Source organism: Stegastes partitus, unplaced genomic scaffold (genome assembly GCF_000690725.1).
Source record: "Stegastes partitus isolate 25-593 unplaced genomic scaffold, Stegastes_partitus-1.0.2 Scaffold21, whole genome shotgun sequence".
Lineage (NCBI taxonomy): Eukaryota > Metazoa > Chordata > Actinopteri > Pomacentridae > Stegastes > Stegastes partitus.
The window spans coordinates 721,327-741,989 of NW_007577752.1; the positions used below are offsets into that span (position 1 = coordinate 721,327).

At 40.5% G+C, this 20,663-nt stretch overlaps 1 protein-coding gene across 1 annotated transcript in view; it reads left to right on the plus strand.

The window, feature by feature from the left end:
• Positions 1-20,663, plus strand: part of plekha7a (pleckstrin homology domain containing, family A member 7a) — a 170,979-nt gene that overhangs the window by 73,460 nt on the left and 76,856 nt on the right. Inside the window, exon 4 of the mRNA XM_008294741.1 lies at positions 3,871-3,957. Coding sequence (XP_008292963.1) covers positions 3,871-3,957 — 87 coding nt within the window. The remainder of the gene's footprint in view (positions 1-3,870; positions 3,958-20,663) is intronic.

Sequence of the window (20,663 nt, forward strand, 5' to 3'; positions counted from 1 at the left end):
GACATGGATTTATCAGTTTCCCGGGAGAAGTGCCTCACATATCAGTTCAGGAATAAACAAGCCTTTGTTTGAATGTGCACAATCGATATCCGAATTTACTGCTGGGCTTACTGACAGGATTTGAAGTGACAGCGGCCTCAGCATTTATGAATACCTCTTTTATTCTTTAATGGTTTGGCAAACAAGAAGGGAGCTAATAGGTTTAACACGTTGCATTTAATTTCATAAGATCATTATGAATTCTGCATGCATCTATTAGTTCTCACACTTCTGTGTGAATGAGAAATGTTCCTTTGGCTGTCATCACTGCAAAATGACTTTATTTTTTAAATCATGTCTGATGTGCTGATTGATGTTTATTGAGAAAATAGTGTTGGAGCATGCCTCGATTCATGCATGTGAGTTCAATGTTACAGTCCAATAAGTGGTTGCTGACATACATTGCACTTACAGAATACTAAAACCCATCAATGTAATGATGTAAATGACTTCTTTATCTTCATAACATATTATACTATTCACAGAACTTCACCATTTTGCCAATATAATTGAATTTTGTTATTTTAATCTATCCAGCAGAGATTGATGCATATTCCTAACTTACCATCCTGACCAAATCACGTAAACAGACAGGCTGGTATTTACTTTTTTCTGTTATATGATTTCTTTAAGTTATTCTGCATTGTGTGTAAGGAAAAGATAGAACAACTTTTTGGTACAAAAATGGTGGAGCATACAGTATTACCACTGTGTTTTTGTCCTTGCAACTTCCTGCAGATCCTTAATCACAACACAACATACATTGCATCACCTGAGTCGATCAGTAAAAACAGCGCTGACACACTGCGGGTGCCACTTAGTATCTGCTGTCGAATTTTTTGCAGTTCTGCCAAGAGAGTGTCTCAGTCATAACTCATGGCTCAGAGGCCTGTCAGGGCAATCTGTTTCTTTTTTCACGCCACAACTGATCGATTATAATTCCGTCCTGTTCAGACAGTTGTTAATTCCTATTGCCCCTCTGACTGGCTTGCGGGGCTCCATGTTATTGTGAAACAATGAGCATATCCCCCTGAGAGATGGTCGTATCTAGAGTATTGGGTGTTTTTGTCCTCTAAGATACACTCCTCTGGCAGCATGACTAACGCCATCTCCAGTAGTGTGCTGCTTTTTTCCTCTGAGGATTAGGAGCAAAGGCTCTTCAACACCCTATTTTGCATTTCACTCTGTAGAGATTTTTTATGGCCAGCTTTCAAACATGCATGAGGAAGTGTGACCACAGTTCCCTGTAGGCCAAAGTAGGTGCTTTACTGGGGCTTTTGAAACCTACAAATTCACGGCTTTATGTTTCTGGTGTTTTTTTTTTTTTTGCTTAGCAGCTAACAATCGAACACACAGCCTGCAGCAACTGAGAGTTATGCAGCTGGCAGTAGGAGAATACGGCAACACTCCTCCAAACTATAACAGAAACTAGGCTTAATACTAACAGTTAGGGCTGGGAAGTATATTGTATTATTTCAATAGATTTTAGTTTTGCTAAAAATGCCTGCATTACAAAAACAAAATGAACACTTTCTCTGCTATCTCTGAAAAAACACCAGCAGTAATGGTGAGAAATTGTTCTCTGGGGTCATGATAGAAAAGTAAGCCATCATGATTTCCTTGGAGAAGCCTAATTTATTTTATGTCATCACAAAATAAGGCAGATATTGCAGATGTTTTTCTGATTGGTGTTCTTTGCGTCTTTACAATTAAGATCCTTTCATTAATAATAGTAATGCCTGCAGCAGTGGTGGAAGTAGCTCACCCGACGGGAAGCAACACACAAACACATGTCAGCTGAAGAGAAGGTGTCTGCAGTGCATTCAGATGTGACTAGTTTTATGTGACACGTTGTGTTTAGATCTCGTGCTGAGAGCTAATAATGACACTGAGAGCCTGTTTTTGAGCCTGCTGCTGCCATGTCACCAGGTCTCCTGGGAAACCATGTACTCCTGTAGGATTTGATCTTCTGCTACATCAAGCAGGATTCTGCAGTATGAGTAATGTGAGCTGCTTGTGAATGGAAAACTGTGTTACTACGTATTGTATTTAGAGTGCAGAAAGTGTTTTGAACCTTTACACACATGGGCTTGGCTTGCTGAGTGTGCGTGGTGTTTCTCATCACGTTTGCACTTCTGTTGGTGACTACTAAGCAGCTGTACTGGAGCACTTTCAGAACTCTTCTCTGAGTTTGTTGTTTTGTGCCATGTGATTCTGTGGCAAACTGCATTCTGAACTGAAGCTATTCTTACATGCCTGTCCATAAAAAAAGATCAACCTCCGTGACCCATAAGTCTTCTGAAAACTGGTTTTAAAGATCAGTGTGGTGGCTGCAGTCGTCGCCATGTTGGTAGTGCCTGATTCATTCCAATTCCTGGGTAATCTGAAAATGAGCAAAGAGGTGGACCATGAGTGGAGCTGGGGTGGACCATGCAAATGTCTCTGATGCAGACCTCCTGTGATGGTGCATACCTTGTCAGTCAGAGCAGCTACACCCTTAATTATGCATAGCTTTAAGCCCTATTGCAATTTAAACATGCAAGTTACATGAAAATATCGCCTTTGCACAGTTGTTGTAAAGGGGGGAAACATTTTTTGGTACCAGGCTGTGAACATCTTTATTTCTGCTGTAAAGTTGACCGTTTGAACATGGGGGTCTGTGGGGGTTTACTAACTCCTGCAGCTTGCCTCAAGTGCAGAGGTTGTTGGTTGATTACAATATGGAAGAGCTGAAGCTGATGTCTTCAAATCTGCTCTTTGATAATAATCCAAAACCTAAAGCGTGTCTTTTACAATGATGTAAAAGTAACACATAAAACTGATGTTTGGCCTGTTGTATGATCGGCAATAAATAAACAATTGCCACAATTGTTTAAGATACCAATCCAAAGCAATGACAACTTGATTCAGCAGTCGTCCTTTCATTAAGTGGCTAGGATTAAGGTTTCCAAAACATTGGAATTTCTGAAAAGAGTTATTAAAAATAGGGCTGCAACTAACCGTCATTTTGTTAATTAATCTGACAATTATTGGATTGCTTGGGAGGCTGGAGCCAGCAAATAGTAGCACTTAAAAATGTATAAAATGATTGTTGAGTCATCAAAATAACAGCTTCAGATTAAGTTCAATTAACTAGTTGAGTAATCGACTGATGAACTAATTGTTTTGATTTAAATGTGTCCTGTCAGTCAGTTTGTAGACATAGGCATCCCTTTATTAGAGACTACACTAACTTAGTGCAGTCATCTCTTTGGTCGTTCACTTCCAAAGATTGGCATAAGCTTGAATTTACCACAGCAATCATTATCATCTGCGTACTGTGAAAGATTTCATGTCATGATTAACTGGAAAGCAGCTCTCTTTACCTCCACCACCCACAACACACACATACGCTGTGACCCTCCATGCCACCCTGTGTTGTTTACCCAGTCAAATGCTTTTATACTGTGGTTGAGGCTTAGAGTGACTGACTGACTGAGTCTATAATGGAGGCCCAGGCCTGCACTGTCCTGCATTTGTGCTGAGCCCAACACTTTGGCCCACACAGGCAGTGTAGGATGGGTTGGGTGGGGTGAGTGGGTGGGTAGGGGTCCTGCAGTCACCCCTCACATTCTACACCGGACTGGGAAAGTCAGGGACGAAGGCCCAGCAGGGTGGAGTGGTTGGACAGAGCTGCTGTGCTCGCTACTCCTCTGGGGAATGATCGGCTCGTGTGTGTTGTACTTGTGAACACAGTGGGGGTGACAGTCCACCATGATGCCTTCACAGTGTTTACACTGCAACCAAGGTGGCTAATTTTGTCTCCTCTTTCTCCTCCCTCTGTCACTTCAGTCATAACCAGAGGACCACGACATTTTGCCATCCTGTGACCGGACATATTTCTCCAGAGAACGTGGACTGCTTCATTCTGAAAGAACAGTGAGTAACTGAGTTTATTTTCTGCAGCCTCAACCATAAAAACAAAATCCTAGCTGTTGAAATAAAGAATTTATTTGATGTCAGACACTTTGGGCTATGTTTACTTTCCCCAGCTGTTTGTAGATACTGTGTATCAACACTAAAATTGGCTGAATTGTTTTTGTATTTTCATCCATGGGGTGAATGCTATGCTGGTAGCTGTCATTTTGTTTAAAATGATGAAATGATTCGGAAAATAAGGAAAATCTTAAGGGATTTACAGAAAATGCGTTTTCTGATCTTCTGTTTGCAACTGTCTTATGGTTTGTTATGCTTAGTTTTTAGAGTTGACCGACCTTGTTCTTGACTTTGACATCGATAACATCTCAGCCAGGCCTGAAAGTTACCCTTTAGATATTTTTTCTGAAGTTTTGCAAGATGTGCTTTTTTTTATGTGGGTAGATGGTGGATTTTATGAAAATTCAGTATTGTTTTAAGGCAAGATATGCTCCTTTCATTTCACTAGAGTTGCTTCCTAAATAAAGAAATGAAAGGAGAAAATGTTGGTGGATTTGTCAAGGACATGCAATGCTGTTGGATTGTTCTGTCTGTCTGGTGATGCTGTAGCTGAAATGAGTAAAATATTGCTTTCTCTTCCTGTTTGGACCAGTAGAATTGGCAAGGGCAGCTGAATGTACTTTTAGTTGCAGCTGTCTTTTTTGAGTTTCTTTCTGAAAATTGAGTGAGCAGATTGGTTACCATGCACATATCTCCTTTAAATTTGATGCAGCAGCTAGTTAATTTAGCTTAGCATAAACACTGAGCATAGAATGTGGTGGTTCCCACTTATTATGCAAAGCTGAGCTCATCAACTGCTTGCTGTAGCATCACATTTTGCATCCATATGAGAGTAGTATTGATCTTCCCATCCAACCCATGACAAGAAAGAGATTGGGGTGCATTTCACCAATTTTGGACGCTTCTGTGGTTTACAGCTATACAGCTATACAGTACAGCTTGTATTTTATGTCTCTCACATAAATTCAGTCATTATATTGCAGTTAGCAAAGTGTTTACCCTGAAATATCAACTTTAAATATCCAGACATTGTCATGTAGTGAGCAAACACCATTTAACAGCTCTCAGGGTGCTAATGTTTACCTTTATTTGACTATCACTGATACTAGATCACTTTAAAAGACCTGGTGAAAGCAGGTCTCCCTGGAATAAACAAGCCAGAGTGCTTACTCACAGCTCTTTAGGAGACAGTTTGTATTGCACTCTCAGGGTTTTGTTTGAGCACAGATTCCCTGCCAGTGACTAAACCTGACACCAGACTTTCACCACAGTGGAGGAAATCTCTGAGGTGTCAGTTACAGGGGATTAGACAACTCTTTTCTTTTACGTGCCCCAATTTGCTGCGGAGGATAAACACATGCTCTAGTTTGAAAGTAGAGAAATTCACCTGTACTGCAATTATGAAGATGAATACTCAAGTAATGTGTTACACATATGTTGTGCACTTTATTGCAACCAGAGTGTGTCTTTGTCAGCCTGGTGAGAAAAATAACTGCATATCTTGCTCCTGGCACTTTTCTGTAAACCAGTTTGGTTTGGCTGGAATATAACTCAAAATGTAGAGGTATGTTTGACAGTGTTCCCTTGTCTTTAGTTATTTGTTTCACAGCTGTAGCTTGCTGTCACGAACCAGGTCTGTATGCTTCTGTCTGTTCCACATTTCTCACACTCTGGAGACAAAGTTAAATTTGAATGTCAGTTTGCTGAATACATTTGGTAAAAGCATTAAACTAACAAGAAATTGACTGAAATCATTGGTGTGCAGAAGTCATATCGCACAGTTGAACATCTGATTGAATTTACACTAGAAAAGAAAGGGTCAGAACCAGTGAGCACGAGCAGTACTCCTTCTGTCTAAAGCCCTTAACACCACCAGATACAGTTTTTTTTGTTACAGAAGTTGCTTTTATTACTTGCTTACACCTTTTAAAACTGATGTTTTTGATGAAAGTCAGCCTGTTGCTAATGGTTTCTCATCAAGCTCCCAAATGTCAAAAACAGTGATGCATCAGTATCAGTCTTAGGTATTGGTTCGATGCTGTGCTTGTGTAGATATACTTGTGGTCTAAACTATTCTGATGCAGACCTCTTACCACTGTGTGGCAATGTAATGTCAGCCTCTCATTACTTGAGCAGGTAAGCAGCAGAAGAACAATATCAGCAGTCTGGAACTATTTTAGGATAAGTGATGATGATTTGAGTAAAGAAACTGTCGAGAGGCAAAGTGAAAAATAGCTCACTTAATACAAACAATTTTATTTTAACTAAAACAGCAAAGAGTGTAAGGAGTTGGCTGAAATTAGCAGCATGAAATAGCAACAACCAACAGTATAAGAACGTCTCCAGAGACAACACACTACCTATAAATATAGCAGAAGCTCTTACTCAGTACCAATGTTGCACGTCTGAAAAAGCACATCAGCAGCCTGTTGCAGGACATCCTGACATTCAACTTCAACGCTGTTATTTGGGGTAGCAGTGTCTTTCCAGTGTCTCAAGATTTTGGTCTGCAGAGTGCCCATGCAAAGCAGTTTCTGATTTTACAAACTAGCCAAACAACAGCGGGTGTGTCTACTTATATAAAACCTCTTTCTTAGAACCATAATGTTATTTGTATAGGCACTCATATCGGCATTTAGTATTAGCAAATAGTGGGACATTGACATGACAAAAATTTTATCAGTACATGCCTAGTTGAAAAAGGTGTTCCACAAGGATCGATATTGGGACCTCTGTTTTTTTAATCAGTGCATAAATACTATTTAGTTTTTCATTCGGTATTGCAGTGTCCATTTATACATCTGGTTTGCCACCAACTCTGCCACAATGCAGCCTTTTCCCAGGTAACTACTGGCTTTTTTGTGACATCTGCCCTTCATTCAGATGTCAACAGCCCATCAAATACCTGTCTTACGTCATTCCCGTACATAGGAGGACAGCAGGGATGTCCTCCCACTTCTAGTTGACCAGAAGGTACATTATCATTTATTCTGATAATTATTAAGCAGAAAGTAGCCATTATATCATTGGCAGCCTCTTGCATTTGCATGAATATGTGTATGGAAAATCTCATTTGGACTTGTTATCCTGGAAACATAAAAATTAAGTAACGTGTGTTAAATGTTGCGACAGGGTGTATATTAACCCAAACAGTGATGCTTATTTGAACCTTCCCAAAATGTGTTGGTCCCTAAACCCAATAAACCACACTCTGAAAAGGCCAGTAAGTCGAGAAGTGAAAACGAGACTCAGGTCAAAAAACAAGACTATGACTACGATCTGAAATGGAACAGCAGCTCATGTCTCCTGGGTTAAAGTCTGATGACTTATACCACCAAGAACCCCAACCTCTAAATGGTGACTTTTGTTCTTCTTTCTAAATGAAAAATCATGGCTTGTCCACCATTAAATGAAGTGATAATGAAGCTCCATTAAATGTGAGGATAAAGGCCTACTGAGCCTACTAGAAGGTGGAGGAGGTCCCTGTTGGCCCATATGTATGGGAATGATATGTGATTATAATGGCCATTTAATAGGCTGCTAACATTTGGAACAGGTGACCCTCCAGACCTCCTCAGTTAATGAACTTCCAAAAAGAGACAATATGAAAGTGTCATAAGTGTTTAAACATTGATACCTGAATTCATGTCCTTAGAATGGGGAATGTAATTGACACATATGAATGAATGAATGAATGCCCTTTATTGTCATTATACAGTGTTCAACGAGATTGGAGAGCTTCTCCTATTTTCAGTGCAAGTAAAAAACAAAAAAAATTAAAAATAAAGTGCAAAATTGCTCAAAACAAGATAAAGTGCAAAATTGCTCAGTTAAATATAAAGATAAAAAATGATAAATATATAAAAAGAAATAAAAGATTTAAGAAATATTGCACAAGATGATGGATATATACAGATTATGAATATTTACATACAGATAATGGATATTTACATAGTGCACATAGTGGAGGAGTCTTATTGAGGTAGAGTGGATATTTTACATGTGAGAGTTCATGATGATGATGGCTCTCAGAAAGAAACTGTTTCTCAGACTGTCGGTCTTTGCTTTGGAGCATCTGTAGCGCCTACCAGAGGGTAACAGCTCAAACAGCTGAGAACCGGGGTGTGAACTGTCCTTGGTGATGTTGCGAGCTCTGCTGAGGCACCGGGTGGTGTAAATGTCTGTCAGGAAGGGGAGAGGGCAGCCAACAATCCTCTGTGTTGCCTTGACTGTCCTCTGAAGCCTTGCTCGGTCTGCCTTGGTGCAGCTCCCATACCAGGTGGAAACACAGTACGTCACCAGGCTCTCGATGGTCGAGCGATAGAAGGCCAGCAGCAGCTTTCTGTCCAATTTGTTCTTCCTAATGAATCTCAGGAAGTGTAGATGCTGCTGGGCCTTCTTTGTGGCAGCTGAGGCGCTGTCTGACCAAGAGAGGTCATCGGAGATCTGGATTCCCAGGAACCTGAAAGTGTGGACTCTCTCCACACACTCGATGTTGATGTAGAGAGGGGACAGGTAGGTTCTGTTCCTCTGAAGTCCACAATGATCTCCTTGGTCTTCGCAATGTTTAGTGCCAGGTTATTATCTGAGCACCAGGTTAAGAGCTTCTGGATCTCCCCTCTGTAGGCTGACTCATCTCCCCTCGAGATCAGACCGACCACTGTGGTGTCATCAGCGAATTTGACAATGATGTTGTCTTTGTGGGCCGGACTGCAGTCGTGGGTGTAGAGACAGTACAGGAGGGGCCTGGACCTGTTCACCCAGTATGCGAACTAGTGGGAGTCGAGTATGGGGGGGAGACAGTCCTTGATGTGCTGGAGAACCAGTCTCTCGAAGCACTTCATATTAACAGGAGTGAGGGCAACAGGGTGGTAGTCATTAAGGCTGGTTTTGGGTGACTTTTGTGGGACCGGGATTATTGTTGCAGATTTCAGGCAGGTGGGAATGACTGCTTGGGCCAGGGGCAGGTTGAAGATCCTGCAGAACACACGGGAAAGCTGGTGTGCACATGCTCTGAGCACCTTGCCCAGTACTCCATCTGGACCAGCAGCCTTCCTGGGGTTCACAGCCAGGAGCACACGCCTCACATTGTGCTCCTTCACAGTGAGTGGGGGGGGGGTGCTGGAGCCTGATGGGGATGGGGGCAGGGCTGGAGCAGGTGAGAGTCACTGCGGTGATTCAAAGTGAGCAAAGAAGCTGTTGAGCTCCTCTACCAGCAACTCGCTCAGGTCTCCTAGTGTCACATCACAGCCCCTGAAGTTTGTGGTGCTCTGTAGACTCTGCCACACCTCCTGTGGTCTGTTGCTGGTGAGATGGGACTCTATCCTCCTCTTATAGTCCGCTTTGGCATTTTTAATTCCCTTTTTCAGGTCAACTCGAGCCACACTGTAAAGAGCTCTGTCACCTGACATGAAGGCTGCGTCAGGGGCGTCGAGGAATGAATGGACCTGGCTGGTCATCCAGGGTTTCTGGTTTGGAGAAACCCGGATGCTTTTGTCCACAGACACAGTTCCCATACAGAACTTTAAGTAGTCCAGTACTGTTCCTGTGTGTGTTTCCAGGTCCTGGTGTTGAAGTAGGTCCCAGTCTGTGTGTTAGAGGCAGTCCTGTAGTTCACTGAGAGCACTCTCAGGCCAAGTTGTGACAGACTTTGTGGTGGGTCTGGATCTGTGTCTGAGGGGAGTGAGTGCAGGAATGAGCAGCAGGGAGAGATGGTCTGACTCGCCGAGGTGGGGGAGGGGTGTGGTTCTGTAGCCACGCTTGATGTTGGAGTAAACATGATCAAGAGTGTTTTCTCCCGTAGTTGGGCACTTGATGTGCTGGTGGAACTTCGGGAGTACAATCTTTAAATTTGCCTTATTTAAGTCTCCAGCTATAATGTGAACGCCATCAGGGTGTGCCTGCTGTCAATGTTATAATTACTGATTATTTTGATCTAATTACAGGAAACCCACATTCACAAGGTCAGTCATAAGTAAGAATTTAAAGAGCAGATGTCTCTAATGCTCCTGCTGCTGACTGTATTGGATACTATTTACCACTGTGCCAAGTTTTGTGTCTTGTTACTTAAGTAAAATGTGCGATTGTTTTAACTAGTGTCTCTGAGTGTGTGATGGATGATTTGTGTAGTTGACTCATCTTGCTGTGGTATTTTAATTTGCTCTCAGGCACAATAGATATTGATGCCAGTGAGACTGAACAAACATATTTTTTTCTAATTAGACCTGTGTGGGCACAATTTGCGACTTCATGGTTTGTGCGTGGTTGGAGGTTGGTGAACTCAAACCTGAAAACAAGCCTCATCAGCCAGAGTAAAAACATGTGCAATTGTTCACCACCTTTATGTGCTGCAAGTATGACAAAGTAGTTCTTAGTAGAAGGTCAGAGTGACTCTGTCTTTCAACTTTTGCTTTCACCTCTGTCTGGATTTATAACCCCATTTCTCCAGAGGTGGAGACGACAATGCGCAGGCCCTCATCTGGTGCCAAGTCTTGACCCATTACATTATGGTACCACCACTGTGTAGCACGAGATTACCATGATTGTTGTTGATGATTTTGCATTGCACCTTTTGCTCGAGTCAAATTCAGCTATTTTAAAGTAGACACATTTTCAAAATATTACTGATATGTCAATACTCTATTGATCATAGAGAGAAAATGTGCAATTGAATGGACTACGCTCCACCTAATATTATAATTCCTTGATACCTATAATCCCATCAAGATGCATTCAGGACTGTTTGTAGGGATTTAGTTGTTTCTTTTTAAAATTAGCTCTGTCTCGTCTTACTCCTGCATGTTTTTTTACTTGTAGCAGTCAAAGGCTATTCTCCTGCTGCTTTTACTGCCTGCAATTAAAACAGAAAATATACAGTGTTCAGAAAGTGTTTTCATCAAAAGCTGCAGTGTAACAAATTTTCTGAGAACGCAACACTTAGGAACTTACGTGGTGCAGTGATAACACTTTTGGCAAACAGCAACATAATAAAACTAGAAAGGCCCGCTTTGTAATATTAACATAGCTCTAGTTACTAAGATTTACATTTAGAAGAATTTATTCTAAGGCGAAACTTCAAAGTCTCTTCCACTCAGACCTCAGGGAAATGAAGGGTCGTAGCATTTGGTGAGCATTTAAGGGGAAAAATCTATTGTGTTTTTGCTTAGTGGCTGCATTTTGTTGTAATGTTTTATTAGATGTATTCAGGTGCACAGCAAAGTACCGTCAGCTGTCATGGTTTAATTTTTCCTCAACAAATCCGAGCCAGATTCAGTCACTAATTCAGTGAAGAACAATGAATAGAGCTTTTGAGGCTGCTAATCTAATGAGGGAACACATTAAAATGTAATGAAGTTTCACTGCACGGGCACAATTTCTAGCAACCTATTTTCCCTTTCTGTCACCATCTCATTGGTTTCCATTTCCTGCTCTCTCTATTTCTATCCGTCCCACCCTATCACTTTTTCTGCCATTTTGCTTTCCTTACCTTCCCTGTTCCTCATATTTTCTGTCATAGCTCTTTACTCAGAGCTGTGCTAGTTTGATATTGTCTTTCTTTCTCAGTCTTCTTTTATTTTGACTTTAATTTAATATTTTTCATCTTTTTTTCCTCTATTTTTACTCCCTCTCCCTTGCTATGCTTTACACTTGTATCTTTTTCTTGTATCTCCTGATCTGTGTAATTTTAAATTTATCCATTAATGTCAGCTAACTCAAACGAGATCAGTTAACAGTTTTGTGTGCAATCTTTTAGAGCCACTGGGTTATTACCAGCATAACAAGCCAGACCAAAACAAGCAGACACGTCGGTTACATCTGATGGGTATACTACGAAGCAAGTTTGACACAGCCAGGCTTTCTTTGTGTAAGCTGGCTTGACAAAAACGAAAGCCCCAGCCAGAGATCACGGGTATCACAAAGGTGGTTATCGACTTTCTTTGTCAACTCAGGCTTTCTGCTTCAAACATTGAGCGTGTTCGCATAAAAAGGGACATTTAACATGTCACATGACTCTTCTGCACAAAATGAATCGATTGTGTGCAGCTGCTTGAGTCAACATGTTGATTTAATGAAGAACAATAAGGAATATAAAAATTTATGATGGTAAAAAGCGCCACTACTGCAAATGGTGCAAGGCAGAAATGCTGGTAGAAAACTGTTAAACGTGTTAGTATATAACATTTTACTGATGCAGCCGCTTATTTCCAACTGACAGCTGCACGTTAAAGTTCAATTTCACTTCACTTTCACTACCAACAGGAGAGGTTGTATACACAAGAGCCAACAAAAATAATCCAGTCACCAACCATTGGGCCATACTAGCATTGTAAAATACATTATATGGTCATTGTAAGCTGTTAACATTGTTTTCATGTCACCTGCTCGTGTCTGTTCCATTCTGTGTGTGTCTGTTTCTGCGGCCTGTTGAACCGAAGTGAATCTGTGGAGAAACAGACACACAATGACTGGAGCTGAACAGACACGAGTGAAGGAAAAGTGGCAGAGGACAGCTGCAAAACACCAGCAGAGACCCTGTACGTTTGCTTATCCAGTACGGTATGGAAGGTCACCCTTGGCCTGTTTTGAAGTGTGGATTCAACGGGAGGGGCTCACATGCACTAACATGCACACTGGACCTTCTACCAAAACATAGAACTGAAAAGCTCAGATTACAACACACACAGAATTAGCGTAGCTTTATTGTCTGCTGTCTTCACTCCACTACATTTTTATATAGTAGACAGTTGTTTGCTGCCATATTAAAGCTCGTACGTTAAAAATCCCACATATTGCACCTTGAGATACAGTATTTTCATTTTGATGTACATGGTACTTGAGAATAAACGTGAACGTAGACTGAAGAGCTAAATATAATTAGCCAGTTCGAACTGTGTTGTGAATTTCGTGGCAGATTCTTCTAAAGCTGGCTGCTAGAGAAGCAAAGCTGGCATTAGTTTCTCTTCATTTATTTTTAGGATTTAAAGCAAATTGAAGAATTTTTCACTTATGTCAGCCTCCTTTTCCTGGCTGTGACCTCAGATCCACACCTCCTTGTGTTACCAGGTCTTTTACAGCCTCCTGTGTCTTCAGTAGTTGGTCACTGATCTTCCTCATCACTTCACTCACCAGTGTGACTCTTCTCTGTATCCTTTGTCTTCTTCTTCTTTTCTGCTTTCTCTCTACATTACTCCCCCTATCTCTCTCTTGTCTTCTTCTGTCCCTCTTCCCCTCTTTTTCCCATCTCACACTCATCATCACTCTTTCTTTTACTCCATCTTTCTTCCATCCCTCCATTCTACAAGACAAAGGACCAGGTTATATTTTTCCTCGCTATGTTCTGATGGATCTGTCTTGTTAGCAGCTGTGTAGGTGTGAAACAGGCCTGTCCAAACCACTACGATACTGTGTCAGCGCAACTTACACACATACTCTCACACTGCACCCATATGTGTGTGGCTATAAGAACAGATAGGGATTTCTGATACAGGGAGGCACTGGAAGGTATATGAAGGTATAAAAGAATAATTTTCGAACCTGAGTGTAATATTGTTTTAAAACATAGAAGGATGTCTTTGCTGTGTTTACGTGCGGCACAGCTAAGTACATCAATCGAAGGAGAATCTTTAGAAGTGCAGTACAGAACATCCCCTAGGGTAAAATGCATTGCAGCTTTGGAAAACCAGTAAAATCCACATAGGAATATCTACGATCCACAAGAAGATAAAGCTTGTTTACTAATCCCCTGGTCACTGGTAAAGCAACTCCTAAATCATATATTTACCCATTTCAGTGGCTGAAAGTTCCTGAGAATATAGAAAGAAGTAGATGCTTTCTTAAATTAATTATTAAATACGTCTTGTAAAAGGTGCTGCTCTGCAAACCTTACCACAAATAATTGAACAATAAACGCAACTACGTTGGTTCGTGTTGTGTCAAACAGCATCTCTGTGTGTTTGCTGTTATTCTCAACTGTTGCTGCTGCCCTAACTGACTCTTCTACAGCATCATGTTGGCAACTGTCCTCCTCCTCTTCTACATCTCTCTTTTCATTGTCTACAGCTCTCTGCTCATGACCCTCTCTTCGTGCCACAGCAGCTCTCATTAAAGTCTGGAAATGTTCGAAACAAATTAATTTGACACCTAATCACACTGGTCAAACTGTTCAGCTTTCCCATGTATATCTTCTTACTCCTTTAAGTGTTATGTTTTGTTAATACCTTTGGTGCAGACTTACATTGCATCTCCTGTGGACTAACCTTTTTGAGTCTTTAAATTTTTTGTCAATATTCATCTGGATTAAGGGAGCAAATGTTCAATGTCAGAGTAAAAGAATTAACACTCTTCACGTACATGAGCTGACAATATTCCCTTGCAGCTGTGCACACTGTGCTAACCTCAACAACCCAGCTTTAATTCTAACATAAACTTACATTTCTCCTTTTGAGCAAAGCTCTTTACATGCTTGCCAGTAACCTTTATGAAGAGTTGACTCTTTAAGATTGACAACGTTGTGTTGAAAACATAGACACAAGTTAACTTGAACAAATCAGTTTTGGATGATTCAGTGTTGAGGTGTTCATAATAATAACCTTTCCTGATGTATTGATTCTGTTTAGAAATTCAGCCAGCTGTCTTCTTCAACGTACTCAGAAAGAAACCAATATATTGTTGCACGTGTACTTCTTATCCCGGTTTCTGACTGCTGTCGACTACCTGCACAGTCAGGATTTAAGTCGATCTTATTGGTAGTGAAACTGGTGCTCTTATGATTATTCCCTCTGGACTCATTAACGGTTCATACAGCTAGTAGAAGGATGTGCCCTAAATTCTCCTACCAGTCAAGACTACAAATCTTGATCTACTGCTCCTTTATGCTATGAAAACGAGAACGTCAGATGAAATTACCGCTTTGCGTTGCAAACATCGTAAGGTTTGTCAGTAACCAGGATACTCTCATTTATCATTAAACATTAACATTAAAACCATCCATCCATCCATTATCTATACACCGCTTAATCCTCATTAGGGTCGTGGGGGGGGCTGGAGCCTATTCCAGCTGACTTAGGGCGAAGACAGGGCACACCCTGGACAGGTCGCCAGTCTGTCACAGGGCTACACTTAGAGACAGACAACCAAACACACTCACATTCACACCTACGGAGAATTTAGAATCACCAATTAACCTCAGCATGTTTTTGGACCTTGTGGGAGGAAGCCGGAGAACCTGGAGAGAACCCACGCTGCATGGGGAGAACATGCAAACTCCATGCAGAAAGATTCTGGTGACCCCACTGGGACGCGCAACCTTCTTGCTGCTTTCTCAGCAGAACATTGCATTGTAACAAAGTGTTCAGTGTCATTCACTTCACCTGTCGGTGGTTTTCATGTTGTGACTGGTGTATATGGGGATATAACTTATCAAGTTTCTCAAATTTGATCAACACCAGACTAAGCCTTATAAGCGCAATACTGGTGTACATGGAAACACAATTACTATGTTTGTGTTAGAGAGCTGAAGTCCAGGACTAGGAGACATTGACTAAAGCCCCATATAGATTTATGATTTTACCCATTTTAAAAAGCAACAAAAAGTAGAAAATTAATATGTAGCAGTCAATACTGATATAGTGTCTGGCTGCTACACATTAGTCATTGTATAGGAAACATAGAAATTTTTTTAACCTTTTGAATTTATAAAGTTAACAAATTCAATCTGCTCCCACACTAGAAGCTAAGCTACTGAGATGTCGAACTAAACCTTTTAGCTGTTCCGTAAATAAGACTGTGGTCATGATTGCCTCCCCACATAAATGAATTACTGAAACTGTGAGTCAGTAGAGCTAGTACTTTAAGCCAGGGTCCAGTATAATTGGGCTGTTTAATTGGTTAAATAAGATTGGGTTTGCCAGAGTGGAGTGATTACTTCCTTGAATCGCAGCACATCAGTTCCAAAAATCATTAAATTCAATGACCTCGTTTCTGTTATTGTTATTAGATTTTAATTTAATACTTTTAACTGCCCCTCAGTATAAAACCCCTGATGAGTTATCATCACTGTGCAGTTTCATTTCTTGCACTGGGTAATATTATTTGTATTATCAGTTGCATATTTGGCTACAAATGCTCACAACGTTTTTCTCATCTAATCACAACATACTGTTCAAAATAAAGACAATGTAATTACTGTTAATACATGTAGGAGGCTCAGATTATATACCCACCTTCTGTTTGCTGTGAACCTTAATTATCCACTTGTCATTGCACCACTGCAAGCAATAGAAGAAAAACGATTTCAGCTGTTGCTCAGGGCACCATCCAGAACATCCACTGTGCTGCTATTTAAGGCTTCTGGGAGCCGGCGTGAAGCATTCATGTTTATTTTTTTTTTTTGGTGAACTTTTATATTCTTCCAAGGATGGAGATTTTGCTGAACTGAGCTGATCTTTTTCAGCATGATCCCCCTTTGACATTTATAGACTTCCACACACATTCTTCCCTTTTACTGTTGGCCAGTGAGCCTCTCTGCTAACAGAGTTTGCCTTTAGATTACTGCCTGCCTGCCGATGCCTCATGCTGGCACACTAGTTGTGGAATTCACTAGAGCTCATATTCCGGTATATATCTGTCACTTCCAGCTCCAGCTCCGCCTGCACCACCCAAGCACTTTTTTTTTTTTTTTTGGTTTGCTGTCAACATCAGCCTTGATGGGCGGCATCAGCTCACAGACCATCAAAGCAGAGTTGAAGCTCAGTCTGAGAGTGTTATTAACAGCAGGGTGTAGTGTGTGTGTGTATGCATGTGTGTGAGTCTGGAGGCCAGCGTCAGTGGGCCCGCTCACCGGGGGTTATCATGGATTAAAGTAGCTAAAGTGTCAGGACTTTACAGCTTCCAGGAGTACCTTATCAGCTCTTATTTTGGCAGCAGGAGAGATGGAATAACTTCCTTGGCTGCTGCTGCCTAGGTCTCAGTATCTGAGGTGTGTCTAAGTCTATTTACACCACATCTGCCTGTCTTTCTTCTTATCATCGGCTTTAGTGTCCTGGAAAATCTGGAAATTTGTGTCATGGAACCTTGGAGAAATGCCAATTTTAGTTTTCCCATATTTGTTTTATGTTATCCAGGGATGGATTTTAGTCACCTCTAAGACTTGCACAGTCTGCTGCAAGGTATGATAGAAATATCTAATCTGCTGTTTGTCATGCACTGGTCTATATTTGTGTTCCAATTTCAGAGTAAAGCACTTTTTCCCCAGCAATTTTTATATTGCTTACTTTAATGCATGTTAGATTTCTTCCATTTTAATGTTTGAACTTTTGAACTAATTTAATTTATGTTTTTAAGTGTTATTTTCATGCATAGCACAGGTTAAACCTTAAGCATTTTGAGGGCTTTTTGTCCTGCTTCTGTCATATTTTCATTTCCTTTAAGTTCATTGTCACTGCACTATAAAGTGCTACACCTCTACGTAGTGTAACAATGGCTAGAAGAGAGAACTCAAAATTGTCTTTTGTTCATTATGATAAAGTTATAATGCCACAAAAAGAAAAAAACAAAAGTTGAATTTCTTTAATTTATTTCTTTTATATTTTGTGCAAAACATGGAAAAATCCAGAAACAACATCCATTATCTATACCCTGCTAAATCCTCACTAGGGTCACGGGGAGCTGGACTTTATTCTAGTTGACTTAGGGGTGAATGCAGGGCATACCCTGAACAGGTCGCCAGTCTATCGCAGGGCCACTGGAATCAATTGAATTTTCCTTCTGGGATAAATAAAGTATTTTTCATTTCATCAACATGTTCAGCATTTTTTCAAGTGCCCCCAGGTATTACCCATGATAGAAAAATACATGCTATAGACATTTGACTCTTTACATTTTTATTTTGCTTTCACCTTTTCCCTATCTGCTATGTGTAACATGGTCCGCAGTTCAAGCAATGCATCAAATAAAGTTAAAATTAATTAAATTAATGAAATGTCATTGGTTTAAAGCTTGGTTTTAGTTAAGTTTTCTAATCGAATGCCACTTACAGATGAGTAGATCAATAAATATGTTTTTTACTGCCTGTGATAAATCATGTATTTTTGTCTTTCAAAACAGTCTTCGGGTTTCGAGGTTCAGAGAGTGAAAAACACAAAAAAGAGGATGTTTGCCAGGCAAAACTTTTCTCTCTACAAATGGTGATAAACATCCTGGCCCTTACTTGGCATGACTTTCCCTTTGCCACAGTTGCTTCTCTAAACTCGTCTTCCATGTTATCACAGCATGCCTCCGACTCGCTCTTCCTGTTCTCCAGAGCGTCCTTTCTGTTCTCTCGCTGTAGTTGTACGCGTACTTTTCTGTCTTTGGCCTTCCCCTGTGCATTGATATTGGACATGGAGATTCAAGCAAAGCTACGCCAGCAATGTGATGAGTGCACACATGGTGCTTCTCCAGGGGTGCAGCATGGCAGCGCTTTGGTTGACTGTTGCCATAGCAGCAGTGTGGAACTGAAACAGGGGGATAGATTTGTACTGCTTCGGAAATAATTGTTGGACCACCTGTTGTTTTCTTCACTACAAGCCTTCAACATTGATTATTTTGTTTGAATTTTAGCATAGTGGTTAAATAAATACAGCGTCTTCTAAAATACATGAAAATCATTCTTGTAATTTCATACATGCAATAAGTTGTATTTTAAAATAGGTTTTACTGAAATTGTAAAAATTCACACTAGATGGTCAAAAAAAATTTTTTTGAGTCGCCATTATTTTGTGCATAAGCTGTATATGAAAGTCAGCAGATAATCCAAACTAAATTATTGCTCCAAAAGAACTACAATAAAGACAAGACAGCTGTCTTTCTGTTTCATGAAGAGGGATGCAATGAGAGAACTCTTACAAACCAGCTTGAACAGCAAAATAGCTTTTCGTTACAACCCAATATGACTTCACCAAGAACCACAAAGGAAGGGACAACAAACACACACAGTGGTCACAGTGGGTTAATAATGGTGTTCAAAGCTGTAAATGGAATGTGTTGTCAGGCTAAGAGTATCTCTCCTACCCACTTGAATATTTAAAACATGAATTTCAGCTCCATAAGGATGGTTACAGTTGTTTCATCTCCCTCCTGGGTGGGGGTGAAAAGGATATTTACTAAAATGTTAAACTTTTCTTTGAAAGTATAGAACACTTGTGACCCTCAGCTGAAAAGACACAAAATTTGAAAATATGAAAAAAACAAAATAACAAGCAGCTCTTAAAGACTTAGTGTTCAGCATAAGACAATTTAGCCCCATCAGCATCACGGAAGAAGATCCGCTGAATGATCTGTTAGGACAGACGTGCGAGGGAAACAAAACTTAAAGTGGAAAATGATGCAGTGGGTGAACATTTTATGGGGGAAAACAATTGCAAGTAATACACCTCTGAAACGGGCACACAAGCTGTCGTTACCAACATGTTTAGAAGAAACTTTTAGATTTTACTTCTTGTTCTGATGTAAAATTCTGTTGGAAATTGGGTTTAACAATGTGGCAACGCTAAAGTAATGATCTCTCTTTGTTTGTCGAGTGGATGATGGACTGCCTGTGTTTTTTTTTTTCCCTCTCAGATAATTTATTGTAGCATTTGAGTGTTGTGGTCTGCCGAATGCAAGCTGAATGATGCAAATCTGACTGTATTTAAATGTCAGCTGTGTCTGTGTGGGCTGCAGTGCTGTTGATTTTTTGACATTTGTTTTTTCCTCTCTATGTGTGTTTTGTGTGTAGCTGTGGGAGTTTGCCAAGTGACTTTTTCCTGTTTTCTTGTGAGTGGTATCATTAAAATACAGGAGCCGTCTTAAGGTAAAATGTCAGAATCCTTATAACAATTACTTTTTCTGTATTATTAAATCTGCTTTGTGGCCTCTCTGTTCGCTTAGCTACCTTTTCCTCTCTCAGATATAACAAGTGGAGGCAAAATGCTTTTCTGATGAGCAGACGATAAAAGCCCTCCAGCACATGCTGTAGTTTCATTGTTGACTCTTGGCCTATATTACAGAGTGAGATTAATATGCAATGTTCTTTAGATCAGGGTTCCTGGTCTGTCATACTCCAACTGGGCAGTATTGCCTCCTCTTTTTCTTCTCCACACAACAACTTATTCACATCAGAGAGCGAGAGAATCACAGGGCATAAGGAAAATGGCATATTTGCATTCACTGAAAGATTTCACAGAAGCAGAACATTGTGTTCACACTGTTTGTGTTTGAGCCGTCATTAGTGATATTTGCTCCCACGTTTCCATGTATTTTTTTTTAATGATGGGTTTTGAGTATGAGGCTTGCAGTTTATTTTTAAGCCTCTGGCTTTTGAAGTCACTTCAAAGATTTATCTTTGGGTTGGGTCATTTTGGGCTGATGAGTTGATTTCTCTGAAGTTCAGAAATTCTCCAGTAATGTAGTGCTACACTTCAATAAAGGTGGAAAATTCACAAGTGATAGATTATTAAAAATGGTCAAAATCGAAACAGCAGAGGAAGAGATGTCCCGACTTTGAGTCTTCAGTAAAGGTCAAGCTTCAAGAACTCCTGCAATGCAACAACAGCACATTAGCCTCTTTCATCACAACCCATTCCGGCCTCTTGTGATGAATAAACTAAACATTTTAAGTGAACACTCAGTGG